We start from the raw sequence: 22,367 nt of genomic DNA, 5'->3' as shown, positions 1-22,367 counted from the left end.
ATTTGATCTTAATATAAATCCACAAGCGTTCTATAATTACAATATTAGTTTGTGTTTCTTATTTCTGCAAACAGCTAGTTTGTATTATTTTAGCAAGTTAAGCCAAATCGTGTTAGCCACTAATGCTAATCGCTAGTTAGCTGGCTAGCTAGTTGACTGGCTAGCTAACTAGCTAATAAAAATACTGAGTCAGAGCAAGCGTAGCTAGCTAATTCAGCCTGATAATAGTGCTGGTGGAGGCCTAAATCAGCATGCTGTTTGTGGAACAGTATCTTCATTGAAATAATTTAGAATATATGCGTTGCCACCCTAGGGTCACGCACCACTCACAAATGTAGAACTTATTTTTAATCAAAAACATAAAATACCGTCAAATACTGTCAAAAATTTGGAAAATACCATGATATGATATTTTGTCCATATTGCCCAGCCCTAAGCGGGAGGCCCCGGTTCACAACTGAGCAAGAGGACAAGTACATTAGAGTGTCTAGTTCACAAGTCCTCAAATGGCAGCTTCATTAAATAGTACACGTCGCAAAACACCAACACCAAGGTATTCCTCATGTCCAGATGGGATAGGGCAGTGTGCAGAGTGATGGCGATTGCATCGTCTGTGGATCTATTGGGGCGGCAAGCAAATTGAAGTGGGTCTAGGGTGGCAGGTAAGGTAGAGGTGATATGATCCTTGACTAGTCTCTCATAGCACTTCATGATGACAGAGGTGAGTACTAGTGGGCAATAGTCATTTAGTTCAGTTACCTTTGCTTTCTTGGGTACAGGAAAAATGATGGCCATCTTGAAGCATGTGGGGACAGCATACTGGGACAGGGAGATTGAATATGCCCGTAAACACACCAGCCAGATGGTCTGCGCATGCTCTGAGGACGCGGCTAGGGATGCCATCTGGACAGCCTTGCTAGGGTTAACATGTTTAACTCACGTCGGCCACAGAGAAGGAAAGCCCACAGTCCTTGGTAACGGGCTGCGTCAGTGGCACTGTGTTATCCTCAAAGCGGGTGAAGAAGGTGTTTAGCTCATCTGGAAGCAAGACGTCGGTGTCGGCGGTGGCTGGTTTTCATTTTGTAGTGCGTGAATGTCTGTAGAGCCTGCCACATACGTCTCATGTCCGAGCCGTTGAATTGCGACTCCACCTTGTCTCTCTCTATACTGGTGTTTTGCCTGTTTGATTGCCTTGCTTAGTGAATAACAACACTGTTGGTGGTTCGCACTTTCAGTTTCGCGTGAATGCTGCCATCTATCCACGATTTCTGGTTAAGGTAGGTTTTAATAGTCACAGTGGGTACGACATCTCATATACACTTCCTGATAAACTCAGTCACCGTTTCAGTGTATTCATCTAAATTATTTTCACTAGCTACCAGGAACATGTCCTAATCGCCGTGATCAAAACAATCCTGAAACGTGGATTCCGATTGGTCAGACCATCGTTGAATAGTGCTTAGCGCGGGTACTTCCTGTTTGAGTTTCTGCCTATAGGAAGGGAGGAGCAAAATGGAGTCGTGGTCAGATTTGCCAATGGGGGGGCGGGGGAGGGCCTTGTAAGCATCCCAGAAGTTTTAATAGCAGTGGTTGAGTGTTTTACCTGCCCTCCAGTCAATATGTTGACAGAACTTCGGGAGCCTAGTCCTCAAATTTGCTTTGTTAAAATCCCCAGCTACAATAAATGCAGCCTCAGGATATATGCTTTCCAGTTCGCATAAAGTCCAGTGAAGTTATTTTAAGGGCTGTCGTGTTATCGACTTGAGGGGGGATATAAACGGCCGTGGCTATGACCAAGGAGAATTCTCTTGGGAGATAATACGGTCGGCATTTGATTGTGAGGTATTCTAGGTCGGGTGAACAAAAGGACTTGAGTTCCTGTATGTTACTACAATTACACCATGAGTCGTTAATCAGGAAACACACACCTCCGCTCTTCTGCTTCCACTTCTGCTTCCATTCTGTACATTTTTTAAAATCACCGTTGGCCTCATGGTGAAATCCTGGAGAGGTTAAGAAGGATGCCTCTATTTTTGTAGTGACTGGGTGTATTAATACACCATCCAATGTATAATTAATAACTTCACCATGCTCAAAGGAATATTCAATGTCTGCTTTTTTTTTACCCATCTACCAATAGGTGCTCTTATTTGCGAGGCATTGGAAAACCTCCCTGGTCTTTGTGGTTGAATCTGTGTCTGAAATTCACTGATAATTGTATGTGTGGGGTACAGAGATGAGGCAGTTATTCACAAATCATGTTAAACACTATTATTCACAAAGAGTGAGTCCATGCAACATAAGAACATTTTTACTCCTGAACTTATTTAGACTTGCCATAGCAAAAGAGTTATTGACTCAAGATATTTCAGCTTTTCATTTTTTATTAATTTGTCAAAAGTTTGAAAAGAAAATTACACTTTTAAATTATAGGGTATAGGCCAGTGACAAGAAACCCTCACTTTAATCCATTTTAAATTCAGGCTGTGACACAACAAAATGTGGAAAAAGTAAAGGGGTGTGAATAATTTCTAAAGGCACTGTATATATCTCAAACCAATTGAACACTTATGGGAGATTCTGGAGTGGCGCCTGAGACAGCGTTTTCCACCACCATCAAATGATGGAATTTCTCATGGAAGAATGGTGTCACATCCCTCCAATAGAGTTCCAGACACTTGTAGAATCTATGCCAAAGCGCATTGAAGCTGTTCTGGCGACTAGTGGCGGCCCAACGCCCTATTAAGACACTTTATGTTGGTGTTTCCTTATTTTGGCCGTTACCTGTATGTTAGTGGGTATTTGTGTTAAAAGGATGTGAGGTGTTTAAAATAATACTACACTCATTATTGTAATATTTTAGTAAGTCCACTGTTAATACAATCCTCAAGTGTGCATGTCAATAGTCAAGTGTTCAAGATAAAACACAGTACAGAGCAAAAACTGTCATGATAGTGCAATTTACAGTAGTATTTCTTTAAGACACTACCCTTTTGGGCTCATCTAGCCCAACTCAGACCCCTTCAGGAGCAGACCGTGATAATGGCAGTTCTTTTCACTTCAGGCAAATGCCCTGCAGTTGAAACATCTCGACACAAACACTTAAACACTTACGTCAGCTTATAGACATTCAAGGCTCTTCGGAGCCAGATAACAACTTGGACCACCTAGTCATTGAGGTTGGTAGCGTAAATATTACTTATTTTGGTGACCCAGTGCTGAAGTCCTTCCCTTGGATGTAGTAAGGTTTGTTTGACTTCTTAAAGTGCATTCTTGTCTGAAAGCCTAAAGTGCCCAGTGACGACGACTATAACATTTTGCTCAAAAACAAAATGGGGTTTTAAAGTGAAGTTTACCCAGTGAGGCTTTTGAATAGAGAAACATTCAAATGAATCAATTCTACAGTACATCACACTTGTGTGACAATACGACATTCGAAAAAGGTTGAATTGGTGCTACTATTAAAGGAGAAATCTGCAGTTCGAACAAAAACACACAGCCACTGATTTGGTAAACAGCTGAGGGATGGGGCTGGAGAAATGCAACCACTCTCACACTCATGGACAGAGCTATGGATACAAGGACTGACTATCCATTATAGCAACATTATAGTTTGAACCATATTTTAAGGCTATACAGTATTTTTTCACATTAACATTGTTTACAAACAAAGGAGATAAAACAAACTTATATTTTGGATTCTGATGGGGTACGACAGTTGAACTAAGCTCCTGATGAATCTGTAAGTAAAATTCTTCAAGAATCAATGGGTATATACCATTAAAATAAAAAGTCTAAAAATGGATGCAGCAACTGCAGATTGCCCTGTTTAGTTGAGAAAATACTGTATACCACAGATTCCGATTAATCTCAACCAACCATTCTGCAACATAAACTGAAGCTTAAAATGGACTTGATTTACATAATGAAAGCATATCTTTAATCTAAATGTTTATAGAACATTCTATTTTTCATACAGCCTGGCTTTTATACTGTACATCGATTACACTGATTAGTATCTAAAAGTAATTTAACCCTTAGCCTACAATTTCCACGCCGCCATAGAAATTGAATTAACATAAAACAATCTCCATCAAAATCCTGTTTTTTGCATGGGCTGCGCCTCAATCCACTGCATCCGCTAATATCACTCTTCTGCATCTGCGGTGAAAGGTGGAAGAGCTAGACGGTGTTTGTAAGAGCATGAGACATCCCAAAACCAGTATTCTCACGAAAACATATGTAGCATTAGAATGGTTTGGGCTACACACTAATATGAAAGCTGAGACTCTCACGAAGACGATGTTGTTCTCTAGGACGCAAGACTCGTCTGAAGGTCCCCGGTACCCGTTGAAACAAATTATGTAAGTATACAGTGAGTACCATAATTAATTGGACAGTGACCATTTTGTCGCAAACTTCAAGCAGTCATTGCATGCAAAGGATATGTGACAAATATTAACAATGATTACTTTATTCTACATTATGTTACTGTCCAATGTTTTTGATGCCCGAAAATGGGGGGGACTATGGACAAAAGTTTATATAATTTCTAAACGGTTCATCCGATATGTATGACAATACCCTCAAATTAAAGTGGACAGTCAGCACTTCACCCTCATTGTATCCTTTCAAACTCAAACTGCTAGAGAACAGAACCAAAATAACAAAAACAATTGTCACTGTCCAATGAATTATGGTGCTCACTGTATATGGAGACAGTTTAGTGCCTAAAATAAGGGGATAAATACATGTCATTTTATTTTATATAATTTCCTGATCTTTCAAATATAGGACAGACACTTCAGAACAAACTTCCTTTTGCGTTTTTGTGGGACTATCTGTTGTTCCATGTAGTGAATCTGTTATTCAAAGTGTTTCTATTGGCTAATAGAAGTACTGCAAAATGCAATGTTTCACCCCCCCGGCTTAGTCAGGGCTTAGAGTAGAGGGTTACAAGATTTTTATGTGCGGTACATATCAGAAGATATGTTTTACATAAAGCCAATTGGTATAATGCTTTATAAATGTTTTACATAAGCATGTTATAAGTCCTCATAATGTCTTATACCTGTTGGCTTTTGGTAGTGTGTGGTCCAATTAATTTATGTGAGGGTAGCGAAAGGTCAAGCACCTAGTGACAAAATTAGCCTAAGCTAAGTAAAGGATAAACAATGAGGGGCTATGCGTTGTATGGAAAATAATGAACGACATGGAAGGTGTGTTCAACGACGCACCAGCGGAGTGGAACTGACCTTCCACTGACCTTCCACAGACCTTCCACAATATTATCCAGAGAATGCATAGAGCCTCGAGTTGATTTTGTCTAGAAATGTGTTCAGTTGGTGGTAGAAATGTGTTCAACATCCACTGAAGTAGCTAGCAAGTTTACCATATAGCTACACTAGTTGCCAGGGTAACCAAACATAGTTAATAGTTTAGCTAACCAAACCATCAGTCCTAGCTTGCTATTATGAAAATCAAATTCAACTATAGCTATTGAATTCTACCGTGCAAATATATTGTGCGTTATAGGGAAATAATGCTCTAGAATGCCCTTCAAGCCATGTGAAATGGCTGAAGTGGCTAGCAAGTTTACCAGATAGCTACACTAGTTGCCAGGGTAACCAAACCTAGTTGCTAGTTTAGCTAACCAAACCATCAGTCCTAGCTTGCTATTATGAAAATTGAATTCAACTATAGCCATTGAATTCTACCGTGCAAATATATTGTGCGTTATAGGGAAATAATGCTCTAGAATGCCCTTCAAGCCAATCAGAAAGGAGTATTCAACTAACAATGCCATGGTATAAGGTGTGATAATGGTGCAATGCATCTGACTGTTGCACATTCAATGTGTCAATGTTTCAAATTTATCTGTAAATAAAAATAAGAAAATATCCCTTCAAACCTTGTACACGTAGGGGTTCTTTCTCGAGTCGGTCAGGATGTCAAATCGGGTATAGACGTCGTTGAGCAGGTTGACTATCTTGATGGCACCCTCAGCTGATGCGTGTTTGCTGCAGAAGGCGTTGAATCCCACAATGCCGCTGAAGAGGATGGTCACATTGTCGTAGCGTTTGGCAGGGACTGGACGCTTGTGGCGCAACTCATTGGCCACCGATGGTGGCAGGACTGAGTAGAGCAATCTAAAGAAAAGTGAAAAGAAAACATCTAGTAGAGATTATTGTTTTTATTCCCCCCCCCCCCCCCCCCCCCAAAATCCCCTGTAATACTGATTGTGGTCCTGTATGGCTCAGTTGGTAGAGTATGGTGCTTGCAATGCCAGGATTGTGGGTTCGATTCAAGGGGGTCCCATAGGTACATGTATACACGACTGTAAGTCGCTTGGATAAAAGTGTCTGCTAAATTGCATATACACTGAGTGTAAAAAACATTATGAGCACCTGCATTTCCATGACATAGACTGACCAGGTGAAAGCTATGATCCCTTATTGATGTCACCTGTTAAATCCACTTCAATCAGTGTAGATGAAGGGGAGGATACAGGTTCAAGAATGATTAATGTATTTGTGACATTCAGAATGGGAAAGACAAAAGAGTGCCTTTGAACGGGGTATGGTAGGCGCATCGGTTTGTGTCAAGAACAGTAACGCTACTGGGTTGTTCACGCTCAACAGTTTCCTGTGTGTATCAAGAATGGTCCACCACCCAAGGACATCCAGCCAACTTGACACCACTATGGGAAGCATTGAAGTCAACATGGACAGACCAGCTGGCTGTAGTGTTTACTGACATATTCAATCTCTCCCTATCCCAGTCTGCTGTCCCCACTTGCTTCAATGAGAGCCTAGTTAAGGATCATGTCACCTCCACCCTACCCGACACCCTAGACCCACTGCAATTTGCATACCGCCCCAATAAATCCAAGGATGATGCAATCGCCATCACGCTGCACACTGCCCTATCCCATCTGGACAAGAGGAATAGCTATGTAAGAATGCTGTTCATTGACTATAGCTCAGCCTTCAATGCCATAGTACCCTCCAAGCTCATCATTAAGCTAGGGGTCCTGGGTCTGAACCCTGCCCTGTGCTACTGGGTCCTGGACGTCCTGATGTACTGCTCCCAGGTGGTGAAGGTAGGCAACAACACCTCCACTACGCTGATCCTCAAAATCGGGGCCCCACAATGGTGTCAGCCCCCTCCTGTATTCCCTGTTCACCCAAGACTGAGTGGCCATGCATGCCTCCAACTCAATCATCAAGTTTGTAGGCGACACAATAGTGGTAGGCCTGATTACCAACAACGACGAGACACCCTACAGGGAGGAGGTGAGGGCCCTGGCAGAGCGGTGCCAGGAAAATAACCTCTCCTTCAATGTCAACAAAATAAAGGAGCTGATTGTGGACTTCAGGAGACAGCAGAAGGAGCACGTCCCCATCCACGTAGACAGGGCCGCAGCAGAGAAGGTGAAAAGCTTAAAGTCCCTCGGCATACACATCACTGACAATCTGAAATGGTCCACCCACATAGAGTGCGGTGAAGAAGGCGCAACAGAGCCTCTTCAACCTCAGGAAGCTGAAGAAATTTGGCTTGGCCCCTAAGACCCTCACAAACTTTTACAGATGCATCCTGTCCTGTATCACTCCCTGGTTCGGCAATTGCACTGTCCGCAACCGCAGGGATCTCCAGAGGATAGCGAGGTCTGCCCAACGGATTACCCGAGGCACGATGCCTACCCTCCAGGACATCTACAGCAAACAGTGTCACAAGAAGGCCAAGAAGATCATCAAGGACCTCAGCCACCCGAGCCATGGCCAGTTAACCTGAAAGGTCGCTCAGAAAGGAAGAAGCCACTGCTCCAAAACTGCCATATAAAAGCCAAACTATGGTTTGCAACTGCACATGGGGACAAAGATCGTACTTTTTGGAGAAATGTCCTCTGTTCTGATGAAACAAAAATAGATCTGTATGGCCATAATGACCATCGTTATGTTTGCCGGAAAAAGGGGGAGGCTTGCAAGCAGAAGAACACCATCCCAACCGTGAAGCATGGGGGTGGCAGCATCATGTTGTGGGGGTGCTTTGCTGCAGGAGGGACTGGTGCACTTCACAAAATAGATGGCATCATGAGGCAGTAAAATTATGGGGATATATCGAAGCAACATCTCAAGACATCAGTCACGAAGTTAAAGCTTGGTTGCAAATGGATCTCCAAATGGACAATGACCCAAAGCATACTTCCAAAGTTGTGGCAAAATGGCTTAAGGACAACAAAGTCAAGGTATTGGAGTGGCCATCACAAAGCACTGACCTCAACCCCATAGAAAATGCATGGGCAGAACTGAAAACGTTTGTGCGAGTAAGGAGGCCTACAAACCTGACTCAGTTACACCAGCTCTGTCAGGAAGAATGGGCCAAAATTCACACAACTGTCACGATCGTTGTATGAATATTTAGACCAAGGCGCAGCGTGAGTAGAGTTCCACATTTTAATGATAGTGAAACTTCCAAAACAAGAGGGCCCTCTATGGTCAGGGCGTGACAACAACTTATTGTGGGAAGCTTGTGGAAGGCTACCTGAAACCCAAGTTAAACAATTTAAAGGCAATGCTACCAAATACTAATTGAGTGTATGTAAACTTCTGACCCACTGGGAATGTGATGAAAGAAATAAAAGCTGAAATAAATCATTATCTCTACTATTATTCTGATATTTCACATTCTTAAAATAAAGTGGTAATCGTAACTGACCTAAGACAGGGAATTTTACTAGGATTAAATTTCAGGAATTGTGAAAAACTGAGTTTAAACATATTTGGCTATGGTGTATGTAAACTTCCGACTTCAACTGTATATACTGTATTCTACTCTATTCAGGCCATCCTATTCAACTATTGCTGTACATATACCATTATATCCCTTTTTTATGTATTTCACCCTTATTTAACCAGGTAGGCCAGTTGAGAACAAGTTCTCATTTACAACTGCGACCTGGCCAAGATAAAGAAAAGCAGTGCGACAAAAACAACAACACAGAGTTACACATAAACAAATGTACAGTCAATAACACAATAGAAAAATCTATGTACAGTGTGTACAAATGTAGAAGAGTAGGGAGGTAAGGCAATAAATAGGCCATAGAGGTGAAATAATTACAATTCAGCAATTACCACTGGAGTGATAGATGTGCAGATGAGGATGTGCAAGTAGAGATATTGGGGTGCAAAAGAGCAAAGGGATAAGTAACAATATGGGGATGAGGTAGTGCTATTTACAGACTGGCTGTGTACAGGTACAGTGATCGGTAAGCTGCTCTGACAGCTGATGCTTCAAGTTTCAGAGGGAGATTTAAGACTCCAGCTTCAGTGATTTTTGCAATTCGTTTTAGTCATTGGCACTAGAGAACTGGAAGAAAAGACGGCCAAAGGAAGTGTTGCCTTTGGGGATGACCAGTGAAATTGACCTACTGGAGCCTGTGCTATGGGTGGGTGTTGCTATGGTGACCAGTGAGCTGAGATAGGGCATTACCCTGCAAAGACTTATAGATAACCTGGAGCCAGTGGGTTTGGCGACAGATATGTAGTGACGGCCAGCCAACGAGAGCATACAGGTCGCAGTGGTGGGTAGTATATGGGGCTTTGGTGACAAACCGGATGGCACTGTGACTGACTAAATCCATTTTGCTAATTAGAGTGTTGGAGGCTATTTTGTAAATGACATCGCCAAAGTCAAGGATCGGCAGGATAGTCAGTGTTACGAGGGTATGTTTGGAAGCATGAGTGAAGGAGGCTTTGTGTGAAATAGGAGGCCGATTCTAGATTTCATTTTGGATTGGAGATGCTTAATGTGAGTCTGGAAGAAGGTGAGTTTACAGTCTAACCAGACACCTAGGTATTTGTAGTTGTCCACATTTTCTAAGTCAGAACCGTCCAGAGTAGTGATGCTAGTCGGGCGGGAGGTTGCGGGCAGCAATCGGTTAAAGAGCATGCCTTAGTTTTACTAGAATTTAAAATCAGTTGGAGGCCACGGAAGGAGTGTTGTATGGCATTGAAGCTCGTTTGGAGGTTTGTTAGCACAGTGTCCAAAGAAGGGCCTGATGTATACAGAATGGTGTCATCTGTATAGGAGGTGGATCAGAGAATCACCAGCAGCAAGAGCGACATCATTGATATATACAGAGAAAAGAGTCGGCCCGAGAATTGAACCCTGTGGCACCCCCATAGAGACTGCCAGAGGTCCGGACAGCAGGCGAGGCAGTCATTTGAGAAGCCAAGGCTATTGAGTCTGCCGATAAGAATGCTGTGATTAACAGAGTCGAAAGCCTTGGCCAGGTCGATGAAGACGGCTGCACAGTATTGTCTTTTATCGATGGCGGTTATGATATCGTTTAAGACCTTGAGCGTGGCTGAGGTGCACCCATAACCAGCTCTGAAACCAGATTGCATAGTAGAGAAGGTACGGTGGGATTCAAAGTGGTTGGTGATCTGTTTGTTAACTTGGTTTTCAAAGATTTTAGGAAGGCAGGGCAGGATGAATATAGGTCTATAACAGTTTGGGTCTAGTGTCTCCCCCTTTGAAGAGGGGGATGACCACGGCAGCTTTCCAATCTTTGGGGATCTCAGACGATATGAAAGAGAGGTTGAGCAGGCTAGTAATAAGGGTTGCAACAATTTTGGCGGATAATTTTAGAAAAAGAGAGTCCATATTGTATTCTTCAGATATACTACAAATCCTATCCATCCTACTACATATCCTATCCATATACTGTCCATAATGTCTATACATCCCATCCCATCCCATCTCACACACACACACACACACACACACACACACACACACACACACACACACACACACACACACACACACACACACACACACACAGTACTGACATTGCTTGTCCTAATATTTCTATATTTATTAATTCCATTCTTTTACTTTTAGATATGTGTGTTTTGTTGTGTATTGTTAGATATTACTGCACCAATACAATACAATTTGATTTGATTGAAGGTTGTTCTGAGGGCAAAAGGGGGTGGTGCAAATCAATAATAGGAAGGTGTTCTTAATGTTTGTACACTCAGTGTATATTAATATGCTTTAAAATGACAAGAGAACTGTCTTTGGCTTCTTGTATTGTGTTTTAGGTCATTGGTAGTTGAGCAAGAAAATATCAACAATTGTATCAGTTTATTAGGCCTATATTCTCTTGGTTTAGGTCTGTAACTGTTTACAATGAAGTAACTAATTAATTAACAAATTAAATAAACAGTATGTATATGAAAAACCTAAATATACTGCATAATTGTATATAGTATACAGGTTATGAGTACCCCATCGATGTTTTAATGGTCTCCCATTACACATCACCTCATACACCCTTTGGTAACCTCACCCTTTTCACTCAAGTCTTTACACAAGCTGGTCTCGAACAGGCAGGGTGTGGTAGCCATGGTAACTGACTAAAGCATTACCATCTGTGTCTACCAATGGGAAATGTCATAAATGATGTATCAGCATGGCAGGGCACATGGTGCATACAAATACCTCTCTACACTGGCACTCTAAAAGTATTCTCTGAAACACCACAAAAAAAAGTAACGCAACCCAGGGATATGTCTGAAGCAGGGGTGTCAAACTAATTTAGCCCTGGAGCCACATTCGGTCTTCACCAAGTTGCTGACCCACTGCTGTGCCGTGCCATGAAAAGTAGAGGGGGAAATGTATTAATCTATCATGTTTTGCTATATCTGATATCTTTCTAATGCTGTCAAAATCTGCAAAATCTCCTTCCATCATTTAAGATTTTTTCTAGCTTTTAGTTAAGTCGTTTTTATTTTTTATTTTACCTAGACAAATTGTCTTAAATCGTCTTTCTATTATATACATTAGTCTAATAAGACATTGTTTGCAACATATTTCAAAGGCCAAATTACACGTCTTATACTTTTATCACCACACAATTGCATACCTCTAAAATGTGCTTTGAGAAAGCGATCAGTGTACATTACAATACAGTCTACCAAAATGAGAGAGCTTTGAATTCCAATCAAACGTAGTGGACCTGAGTCCTCTCCTGAGGCATACTGAGAACTCAGAACTACATGAAGAATATTAATGATACCCCACCACGGCCAAGAGAGAAAGCATTTCCCAATAAGAAGATAGGGTGCTACACAGGGCCGGATTACCGAACTCGCACGCAGGGCACGTGCCCCCGACCTCCAGAAAGCATATGATAGCAAAATGTGTAGAATAACAGGAAATTAGCTTGATAATTGCTAAATGTTCTCTGAGCCTCATGGCAAAATGTAAATAAAACAGCAATTATTTTCAATGCCCCATGGCGAAAAGGATAGAATTGCAGGAAATTCGCTTTAAGACTGCAACATTTTCTCTTGGGAGGGGGACCCCAGACCCCAAATGCCATAGTTCGGCCCTACATCTAGAGCAGGCTTAACAGTGTGTGTATGTGTGTGTTTGTACAGTATAGGGTTTAGGGGTTAAGGTCATGGTTAATGTTTAGTGTTCAGGTTTTTTTTGGGAGTTAAGGTTAGGTTTAGGCTAAGGGTTAGGGTTAGTTTTAAGGTTATGGTTAGGGAAAATAGGATTTTGAATGGTCAAAATTCTTATTCTACAAAAACTCCAGAAATGTCACTAAAATAAAGCTGTGTGTGTGTGTGTAAGCACATGTGTATATGTGTGTTAGAGGCCGTGACCGTAGGTGTGTTTGTCAATGTGCACGTGCGAAACCTCACTCCAACCGAGGGAACTTTAAGTACGGTTCGGTTCGCTAGCACAAACAGCTGCCAGTGTTTACTGTACGGACGCGCGGTTGTCTGTCTGACTGTGGTCGACGTTCCTGACCTCTGTTCTTTTGACCTTTCACCCCCCTCACAAAGCACTTTAAAACGCAGTCAACGCTGCTGGAGGCATTCTCTCTCTCTCTCTGGGAGAAATAGTGGTGTGGGGGATGGGTGAACAATAATACATGGGCCTTTTGTAAACAGCTGCCACCGAGGAAGCTGTGTTTGGGTTACAGTGAAAGGTTGTTGAGCCACCGAGTAGACAGAGGCAAATCATACAAAGGGGGAACTACCAGACAGAACGTCCACTGCGGAGAAGTAGCCTAGTAGGTACAAATATGACATTTGTTTGTGGTTTGACATAGAGGTCTTCACCGATATACACAAACCCGATAACCTGAAATCCGATCCGGTATGCAAACATGTCGGATCCAAAATTCAGTAGTTGACCCTTGGAAGCCGGATTGGATCAAGCTAGGTGGCTTCTGACCTCGGATATGCCTGAAAATTCCTAAATTACATTTTAAGAAAAAAGTATCCTGAGGAAAATAAATATCCTCTATAAATAACATTTGCTACACATGGCAGTTGGTTTAGTCAATAGCATTAATCTCTTAATGCTCCGCCTGTCTGCTTCTCTCGGTCTGGTTTGAGCTCTCCCTATTGTAAACTTGCAACATTGTTTCAACTGGGCACTCACAGTTTCCCATGCCAAGGAGCTCGGAACAGACACAGCAAAATGTTGCTATAGCCCACCGAGGTGTAGTGGTTACTTAGGCCTATCGGGAAGATTTTGGAAAGATGTTACAAATACAGTGATGAACTATTGTCATTCGCAATGGATGTAAAACACTCTGTTGACTGTGTGAAGTGATGAAAAAAAATAATATCAGATATTCTCAAATGCAAACTTTTATAGGCCTACACTTGTGCACATCAGGCCAGGTACTTCTATGAGTGATCAAGCAAAATAAACATGAAGAAACAAAGGGCAAACAATTCACACAATGAAACAATGAATGTGCACAAACTAGCAGGAGACAGAAAGCGCATTCTGGAGAGAGACGCTCCTATAGCGCGTCTTCGTCACACACCCCTTCCCTTCTTCTTGTGTTGACATTTTAAATTAGGGATGTCATTTATGAAAATACTAAATAACTAAATTATTTTCGATAGGCCTACAACAGAAAATGCATGATATACATTAATGTTCACTGCCCGCCACACAAGTCAAAACAATTCTACTAGCTTGCACATCAATAAAGCTGCATTTTTTTCTCTTTTGGATCCATTTGGGTTTGATACCGACATTAACCAATTTGGATCAGATTCTCCCTCATTTCGGACATATTTTGGGTCGGATGTGGTCGACCTCAGATCCGTATTGGATTGGGATTTTTTTTTTAATTTTATGGCCGGGTTCTGTTGGTGTCAGATTAGAATTTCATGAATCCAGTTTTAATGAAGGTACTTGACCAAAACATTTTTTACCTAAATGCTTAATAAATTGAACTTTGGATTTGACATACAGTACCAGTCAAAAGTTTGGACACACCTACTCATTCCAGGGTTTTTCTTTATTTGTACTATGTTCTACATTGTAGCATAATAGTAAAGACATCAAAACTATAAAATAACACTGGTTGAGAGAATGCCAAGACTGTGCAAAGCTGTCATCAAGGCAAAGGGTGGGTAATTTGAAGAATCTCTAATGTAAAATTAGTATGTGGTCGGAGTCGGGAGTTTAGACCGCTACACCAAAGACTTCAACACAGCTGAAATTCTATTTGGAATGAACCATCCCTTTACGTAAAAAATGGAAATGGGTGAAGGATTCTATCAAACTATGAGGGTGAGGGCGATGGGTTGGGAGTCTACGAACCTGTCCGTCTTCTTCTTCTCATCCTCCAGGGCCCGGAGGGTGTGCTGCAGACGGTCAGTCAGGATCTCCAGTTCCTGGGTCAGCTTGTACTCCTCACGGAACTGTTCTCCCAGCAGAACCAGGTCACGTGTGGCATCGTGCAACGGGATGTCGCTCAGGTACAGGCCTCTCCGCGTCAGGTCATCCAGGTTCATCACACTGAACACACAATGTTGGTGACGCATCATCAGAGGCCGAACACTAAACAGTGGCTGAACACAACTCAGCAGGGGCCGTGATCAGCAGGACACAACATATAATGCATTATGATTAGCATGTTACCCCACTTATAATAACTATCATCTTATAATGATTGACTAAATAAGTAATTTGGGTCAATTGAGAATGTTATACATAAAGACACATCATAAAGGCTTGTCCTCTTATGAACGCAGGAGAGCAAGTTACTATATTTTTCTATCCCTTTGTCCAGTATCAAGAGCTCAATTCTCTCATGATAATCACTTTCAATAAACTTCAATCAAACACATTTCAATGAAAGGTCTAACAGACACAATGCACTCTAGATGCCACGCTCTCTGATCTAGACATAATATTCAGCTGTAATGACTGACTGAACAGGGCCAAACTGATACAGTCACTGGTGAAAAAGTCAAGTGTCTTTCCTTCTGTAAACGACAACACCAATGTTGTTTCACCACCTGCTGGCGCCATGCAGGGACACTACTTTCTCTAGATGATCACTTGATAGAAATAAGGTTTTACCAGGTACATGGTGTGTGTTCCAATTATCTGTGTGAACTTGTTCACTTCCCTTCACTGATTTGAAAGGACATGGGACAATATTTTCATGTTACACCTTTTAGGTTTCTTATTAAATGCTTTCAATATTTTACATGAATTTGTACAATTTATAGTTGGTTTGAGGTTTTTACATCACTAAAATGTGGAACTATTGAAATGTCAACATATTGTCCCATATAAATGATGTAATTTATTGACGGTCCGTAACTAGCCCCATAGGGATATCCAACATGGTCAGTTTGTGGGCATAACTTAAAATCAAACCCAACCCTCTGACATTTTTGGGGGGACTTTATTACTTAAGTTAACCTATATTTACACTTTTTAGTCACTTCTGGGACTAGAAATGGTGTATATGATTATTACCAACAGGCCGTTTTCAACCAGAAAATGTTTTTTTTTTTTTCTTATAAGATGCTCATAATGATGTGGACTAAATACAGTAACAGCTTGTTTGAGACATATTATAAACCTTGTTATAAAACAATATATAAATGGACGATTTAAGTAAAGTGTTACCAAAGATTTTATAAAAGGGACAATCTGTATAAAAGGGACAATCTACATCCAATTAATGATATACACCCATTGATTCTTGAAGAATATCACTTATACATTCCTAATGAGCTTAGTTCAGCTGTGACACCTTGTCAGAACCCAAATAGAACCTTGTTTTACTTTAATGGTTGGTCAGTCATTGCATCCATAGCTCTGTCTATGAATCTGAGAGTAGTTACATTTTTCCAGACCCATCCCTCAGCTTTTTACCAAAACAAAGGCGGGGTGTCACTTTGTTATTGTTTCAACTGTAGATTGGCCCTCTAAGGCCAGACCACCTGCTGCACTACAGTAGCTGTGGTTTTGAATCCAATTAGGTTTCACACACCAACCAAGAGACATCCACCCCACGGCATCCATCCAGCACAGCCATCCATCCGAAGGCTAAGACTAAATCCCAAATAGCACCCTATTCCCTACATAGTGCACTACTTTTGACCAGAGCTCCATGTGCCCATTTGGGACGCAGTCCTAGAACAGCGCATTGTCTTTGTCTAACGCCACAGCAGCAGGAAGCCAGAGACAGACTGAAACAGACAAACGATCTGGAACCAATGACGTCTCGCACTTTCAGAAAACCAACATGATCTTTAAGCTTTCCGTGCACTATGTAAGGAAAAGGGTGCCATTTGTGATTGGGACACAACCTTCGGACAGCACATAGTTTTCTAATTCCACAGCGGCAGAACCTGGGAGAACAGAGGAAGAGGATGTTCTCCGCCTCGGGCAGGTAGATCATCTGTCCCTTCAGCCTCAGGCAGCTGATCTCAGCACCAGTCAGCTCGTCCTCGTTCTCTGAAGTCTCCACGTTCAAGAGGCCCTCCTGGAAGGACGTAATACACATGCACACACAAACAGACAGAATCACACGCACATGTATGTATGTATGCATGCACATGCAAGCACAGACAAACACACAAGCAGCCAGGACACAGAAAATATAAATGCAGCTTTCTATCCAGTTTTTCTATTTTATTTTTTAATTATTATTTTCTGATGTAATTTTAACGTTAAATTAAAAAGCTAAATGTGTAATTAGTGAGTATTCTTGGCGTACCTTGCTTCGCAGAACGAAGACAGTGTTGATGTGGGAGAGCATGCCTTGGAAGCTGAAGTCTATGTGTGGACGCACCAGAGAGAACACGGAGGGCAGGTTACAGATGCCCGGCTGGAGCTAAGGAATACACCAGCAAAACACTTCATAAGTGGGTCATACATGCTAATGACAAGTCTTACAATACATTACAACCACATCATAATGCATTATAATTGCAGGCTACCTGTGAAGCCCATATCTGCAATGCATTATAAACACACTCATACTGAGTTATAATGTAGTCATAATGCAGTATAAGAGTAGTTACTTACACACATAAAATCTCATAACGTCCTATAACTAAATAGACATAAACCTGCGGCAGCACACGGAAGATGGCATTGCCGCACTGAGTGAGCATCAGGTCCCTGTCGAACATGAGGTGGAAGGGGAAGGCCTTGCAGAAGGTGTAGGGGCTGATCCGGGTCTCCTGCGTGCCATTCTCCTCGAAGCCGTCCAGATCCTCATAGAAGGCCTCTTCCTCCGAGTCCTTCTCCTCGATCAGGAACTTAATGTGGTCACACTCCTCACTCTTGTGCTGGATCACCTGGTGAAGGAAGAATGGATTTCATAAAGGGAGGAAGGTACAACCATCAAATTAGAATGAGTGCATGCTACAGTATTTCAATGCCTATGCGTTTACCAACCACCCACCGGTATCTCTTACATTATCTCTTGCCATAATGGGTGGACTGGTGGCCATTTTGAGTGTCCCCATAAAGTAAAGCAGGATATAAACACAGGAGCATGCACTCTGTGTTTATATCCTGCTTTACTTTATGGGGACACGCAAAATGGCCACCAGTCCACCCATTATGGCAAGAGATAATGTAAGAGATACCGGTGTGTGGTTGGTAAACGCATAGGCATCGAAATACTGTATGTCTTTATATGAATATCTAAGGTTTGGTGTGATGGTTTTAAACACAGTGATGTTCTGGTGAGGTTTACTGCCTGACCACAACAAGTCCTTTTAAGTCTATACACTGACGTCAATGGCTTGACTCTGACGCACACGGTTGCCGTGGCAACGGCGGATAACATTTCCAGAAAAGCTGGTGTCACATTTGGAGGGTCTGTCAATTCAGCTCCCCCATTTAATTTTACGCTGAGCCTGGAAGAGAAAAAATACATACTGACATCTCTATCTCTGCGTTATGATTAGGTTTGATAGTAGAGTTGGCTTTCTCTGAAAATGAGGAGGTATCGTAAGTGCTCAGAGACAAGATTTTTGAAAGGACTATCCAAGTCGATACCAATGGTGTATACTAATTCCACCTAGTGTTTGCTGCATGGACAACTTTGCTATTAAGAATGTGCATAGCTTATTCATACATCCCTAGCTTGAAAATTAGAATGACAGATATCAATAATGGGAACGATTATTCACATACTCCTAGCCTTAAAACTGTCATCACACATATCAGTCCAATAATGGTTAGACACTTTAAAATACACTATCGTACACTATAACTACTAGCTATTTGTTAATTGCATTATGTCACCTTCTGGGTGTACTAACATTCTGCCCCTTCCATAGACATCTGACCCAAGTCGACAGAGACCCACCAGCATCTCAACAAATGCCCACTGTGGGTGACAAACACCTAGCAGTTGCTAAGACCCAAACAACTCCTGAATTTTAAAAGTCGACCACTGTCCCATTTATGGACTGAAGGCAAGATCCCCAAGAATCCGAATAGCTACCAAGGCACCCAAAAAAACAGTGCCAGAGTTAGGTCTAGGTGTAGTTAGCATTGGCTCGCAAAACTACCTCTTAACTTCATTCATACTGAACACAGAGACATAGAAATGGTATCCACGAGTTCATCTGATTCTGGGGAAGTAGATAAAGGGCCTCATTGCCAAAATCCTGAACTATCCCTTTAAGTAATAAGATACTTATTTTCTTTAAAACAGCATACCTTCATTTCTATTTCGGTGCCGTGGATCTGTTGGGCCACCGTCTTGATGATGCCGATCACGATGTCCTGGAGCCCCTCCCTCTCCGAGTAGTAGTGCAGGATCAGATTGTTGCCCTTCTCCGCATCCGTGCAGCGGAAGGACGGAGCCCTCATCCCAGGGTAGATGGTACCTAGGTGGTCGTGGAGGGCATCCAGATTCTGTATGGGGGGTTGCATAAATTATTGAAAGGGGAGTTTCTCGGTTTGTGCTGTATAGCCAACTCATGTGGTCATTGTCATGCCAAACACCATAGGAGTTGGCTACACAGCATAAACAGATCTGGGAGCAGGAAAAGTTCCTTTAGAATAAGGTTGCATAACTCCAGTCCTCGCTCCTTTATCTCAGTTTCAACCCAAAGCAAAGCCCTACTTTTTGTGTTTGTAAACAGAGCGTTCGGTCTTGGCAAATCTAAGCATTAAACTTTCAAATAGCTATTTTTTGACTGTTGCTGGGTGCCATCGTCCTCCATCAGCACCGGCATGTACCCTACCTGCCCTAAGCTCTCTCCTAGTCTTTGTCCTGCTAGGTGACCTAAACTGGGACATGCTTAAACCACCTGACCAGGTCCTAAAGCAACGGGATTCCCTAAATATTTCTCAGATTATGACCAATCCAACAAGGTATGACTCCAAACACCCAGAAAAGGCTACTCTCCTCGATATTATCTTCACAAATAATCGTGATAGATTTTAAATCAAATTGTATTAGTCACATGCGCCGAATACAACACCTTACAGTGAAATGCTTACTTACGAGCCCCTAACCAACAGTGCAGTTTCAAATATATGAATAAGAATAAAATATAAAAGTAACAAGTAATTAAAGAGCAGTAGTAAAAAAATAACAATATTTACAGGGGGGTGCCGGGACAGAGTCAATGTGCGGGGGCACTGGTTAGTTGAGGTAGTATGTACATGTAGGTAGAGTTATTAAAGTGACTATGCATAGATGACAACAGAGAGTGGCAGTGGTGTGGAGAGGGGAGGGGGGGAGGGGGGGCAATGCAAACAGTCTGGGTAGCCATTTGACTAGATGTTTAGGAGTCTTATGGCTTGGGGGTAAAAGCTGTTTAGAAGCCAGTCTGGTGTTTTCTGTAATGACCATAGTGATCACTGTTTTACAGCCTGTGTTCGTAATGGCTGCTCAGTGAAATGTCCTGTCCTGATTTGTCATAGACGCTTGCTAAAAAACTTTAATGAGCAAGCCTTCCTTCATGAACTGGCCTCTGTAAAATGGTATAGAATGAGCTTGATCTCTGTCGAAGACACTTGGACCTTCTTTTTTTATATTTTCAAAGGTATTGTTCACAAACACACCCCCATAAAGAAAATGAGAAATTCAGATGACCATCCTACCCATGCCAGATTACGGAGACATAATTCATAGATCGGCAGGTAAGGGTGCTCTCGAGCGGCTAGATGTTCTTTACCATTCAACCATCAGATGTGCCACCAATGCTCCTTATAGGACACATCACTGCACTCTATATTCCTCTGTAAACTGGTCATTTCTGTATACCCGTCGCAAGACCAACTGGTTGATGATTATTTACAAAACCCTCTTAGGCCTCACTCCCCCCTATCTGAGATATCTACTGCAGCCCTCATCCTCCACATATAACACACATTCTGCCAGTCAAATTATTTTAAATTTCCCCAAAGCACACACATCCCTGGGTCGCTCCTCTTTTCAGTTCTCTGGAGCTAGCGACTGGAACAAGCTGCAACAAACAGTCAAACTGGACAGTTTTATCTCAATCTCTTCATTCAAGGATTCAATCATGGACACTCTTACTGACAGTTGTGACTGCTTTGTGTGATGTATTTTTGTCTCTACTTCTTGCCCTTTGTGCTGTGTCTGTGCTCAATAATGTTTGTACCAATTGTTTTGCTGCTACCATGTTGTGTTGCTACCATGTTGTTGTTATGTTGTGTTGCTACCATGCTGTGTTGTTATGTGTTGCTTCCTTGCTATGTTGTTGTCTTATGTCTCTCTCTATGTCGTGTTGTGTTGTCTCTCTTGTTGTGATGTGTGTTTTGTCCTATTTTTATATATATATTTATCCCAAGCCCCAGTCCCCGCAGCAGGTCTTTTGCCTTTTGTAGCCCGTCATTGTAAATAAGAATGTGTTCTTAACTGACTTGCCTAGTTAAATAAAAGTTAAATAAAATAAGTAAATACATTTGAATTACAAGGTCACCTCCCCCAAATCCAAAGATGAGAAGCTGGTCACAGAATTTTTTTGGGCACTGTACATTTAAAATACAGGTCATATTTAACTTACGTTGAAGCATTCATGACATTGAAGAGTACATTGTTTTACATTAGTTTCTGTTAACTGAAGAAAGATTAAGAAGGGAACTGGAGTGCTTACCTGCAAGAATTCACGGACATTGGAGCCTAAAACACGCAGGATGGTGTCATACCCTGATTCTTGGCAAAACTCAAAAAACATCTTCCCAAACATCTGTAGGATACACCCTGCATCAATCTCTGCAAGATAAAAAAAAATGTATCCACTTGTTGCATACACCATCTCAGTCCCATTAGTAACACTTTACAATAAGTTATCCTTTATAAAGGGTACCATATTTTAAATTTGTTGCCGTACAATTATGTTATGAATAAACTGGTTCAAATAATATATCTTGTATCTCAAAACATTATAAAAAAAACGTACTGAGAACTTTGCTTGCAGCAGCAACAAGGTCGTATGTTTTGGCATCTTCATATATGATTCTGACAAGGAACTGACCCTCTACATCGAGTTGCGCCTCCCTCCTGATAACAAGTAAGAAGAAAATATAATTATTAGATATCATATTAATGTGATTATTATCTATGTAATAAAGAGGCTGTTGCCAAGAGGACATGACAACATATTTCTTGTCCTCTATAGTATCCATTAAAACTAGCTTCATAACATTGTATGCTGTTGTTTCTGCCTGTGACTGACAGTATAGCGTCTTATATAGTTGTTATAAAGGCTTAATGAATGCATACATAAAGGGCCTTCAGTAAAGTGATACCTTCACTTATTGGGTCCAAACAAAAACAATCAGTAACACTTTACTGTAGGGGGGTATACATAAGCCATTCATAACACCGTTATGAAACCAGTCATGACACCTTCATGAATGTTGCAGTACCATTAAACTACCTTTGAGCATTAACTGCATTGTAGGATTATCTATATTTAGAAGTTACAATGAGAAAATGTATTTGGCATGCTAATAAATAAGACTGTTATATATCCTAATGAGGTCTATTTGACCTGATTACTGAGTTG

The 22,367-nt window shown here is 41.6% G+C and overlaps 1 protein-coding gene across 1 annotated transcript in view; it reads right to left on the bottom strand.

Annotated features, from left to right (window-relative positions):
• LOC139418779 (guanylate cyclase 1 soluble subunit beta 1) overlaps nucleotides 1–22,367 on the bottom strand; it is a 36,684-nt gene that overhangs the window by 12,477 nt on the left and 1,840 nt on the right. Inside the window, exons 3-10 of the mRNA XM_071168473.1 lie at nucleotides 21,759–21,859; nucleotides 21,453–21,571; nucleotides 19,039–19,236; nucleotides 17,430–17,660; nucleotides 17,075–17,191; nucleotides 16,707–16,840; nucleotides 14,656–14,853; nucleotides 5,912–6,149 (exon numbers count right to left, since the gene is read on the bottom strand). Coding sequence (XP_071024574.1) covers nucleotides 5,912–6,149; nucleotides 14,656–14,853; nucleotides 16,707–16,840; nucleotides 17,075–17,191; nucleotides 17,430–17,660; nucleotides 19,039–19,236; nucleotides 21,453–21,571; nucleotides 21,759–21,859 — 1,336 coding nt within the window. The remainder of the gene's footprint in view (nucleotides 1–5,911; nucleotides 6,150–14,655; nucleotides 14,854–16,706; nucleotides 16,841–17,074; nucleotides 17,192–17,429; nucleotides 17,661–19,038; nucleotides 19,237–21,452; nucleotides 21,572–21,758; nucleotides 21,860–22,367) is intronic.

This window comes from Oncorhynchus clarkii, chromosome 10 (genome assembly GCF_045791955.1).
Source record: "Oncorhynchus clarkii lewisi isolate Uvic-CL-2024 chromosome 10, UVic_Ocla_1.0, whole genome shotgun sequence".
Lineage (NCBI taxonomy): Eukaryota > Metazoa > Chordata > Actinopteri > Salmoniformes > Salmonidae > Oncorhynchus > Oncorhynchus clarkii.
This window is presented reverse-complemented; position numbering and strand designations above follow the sequence as displayed.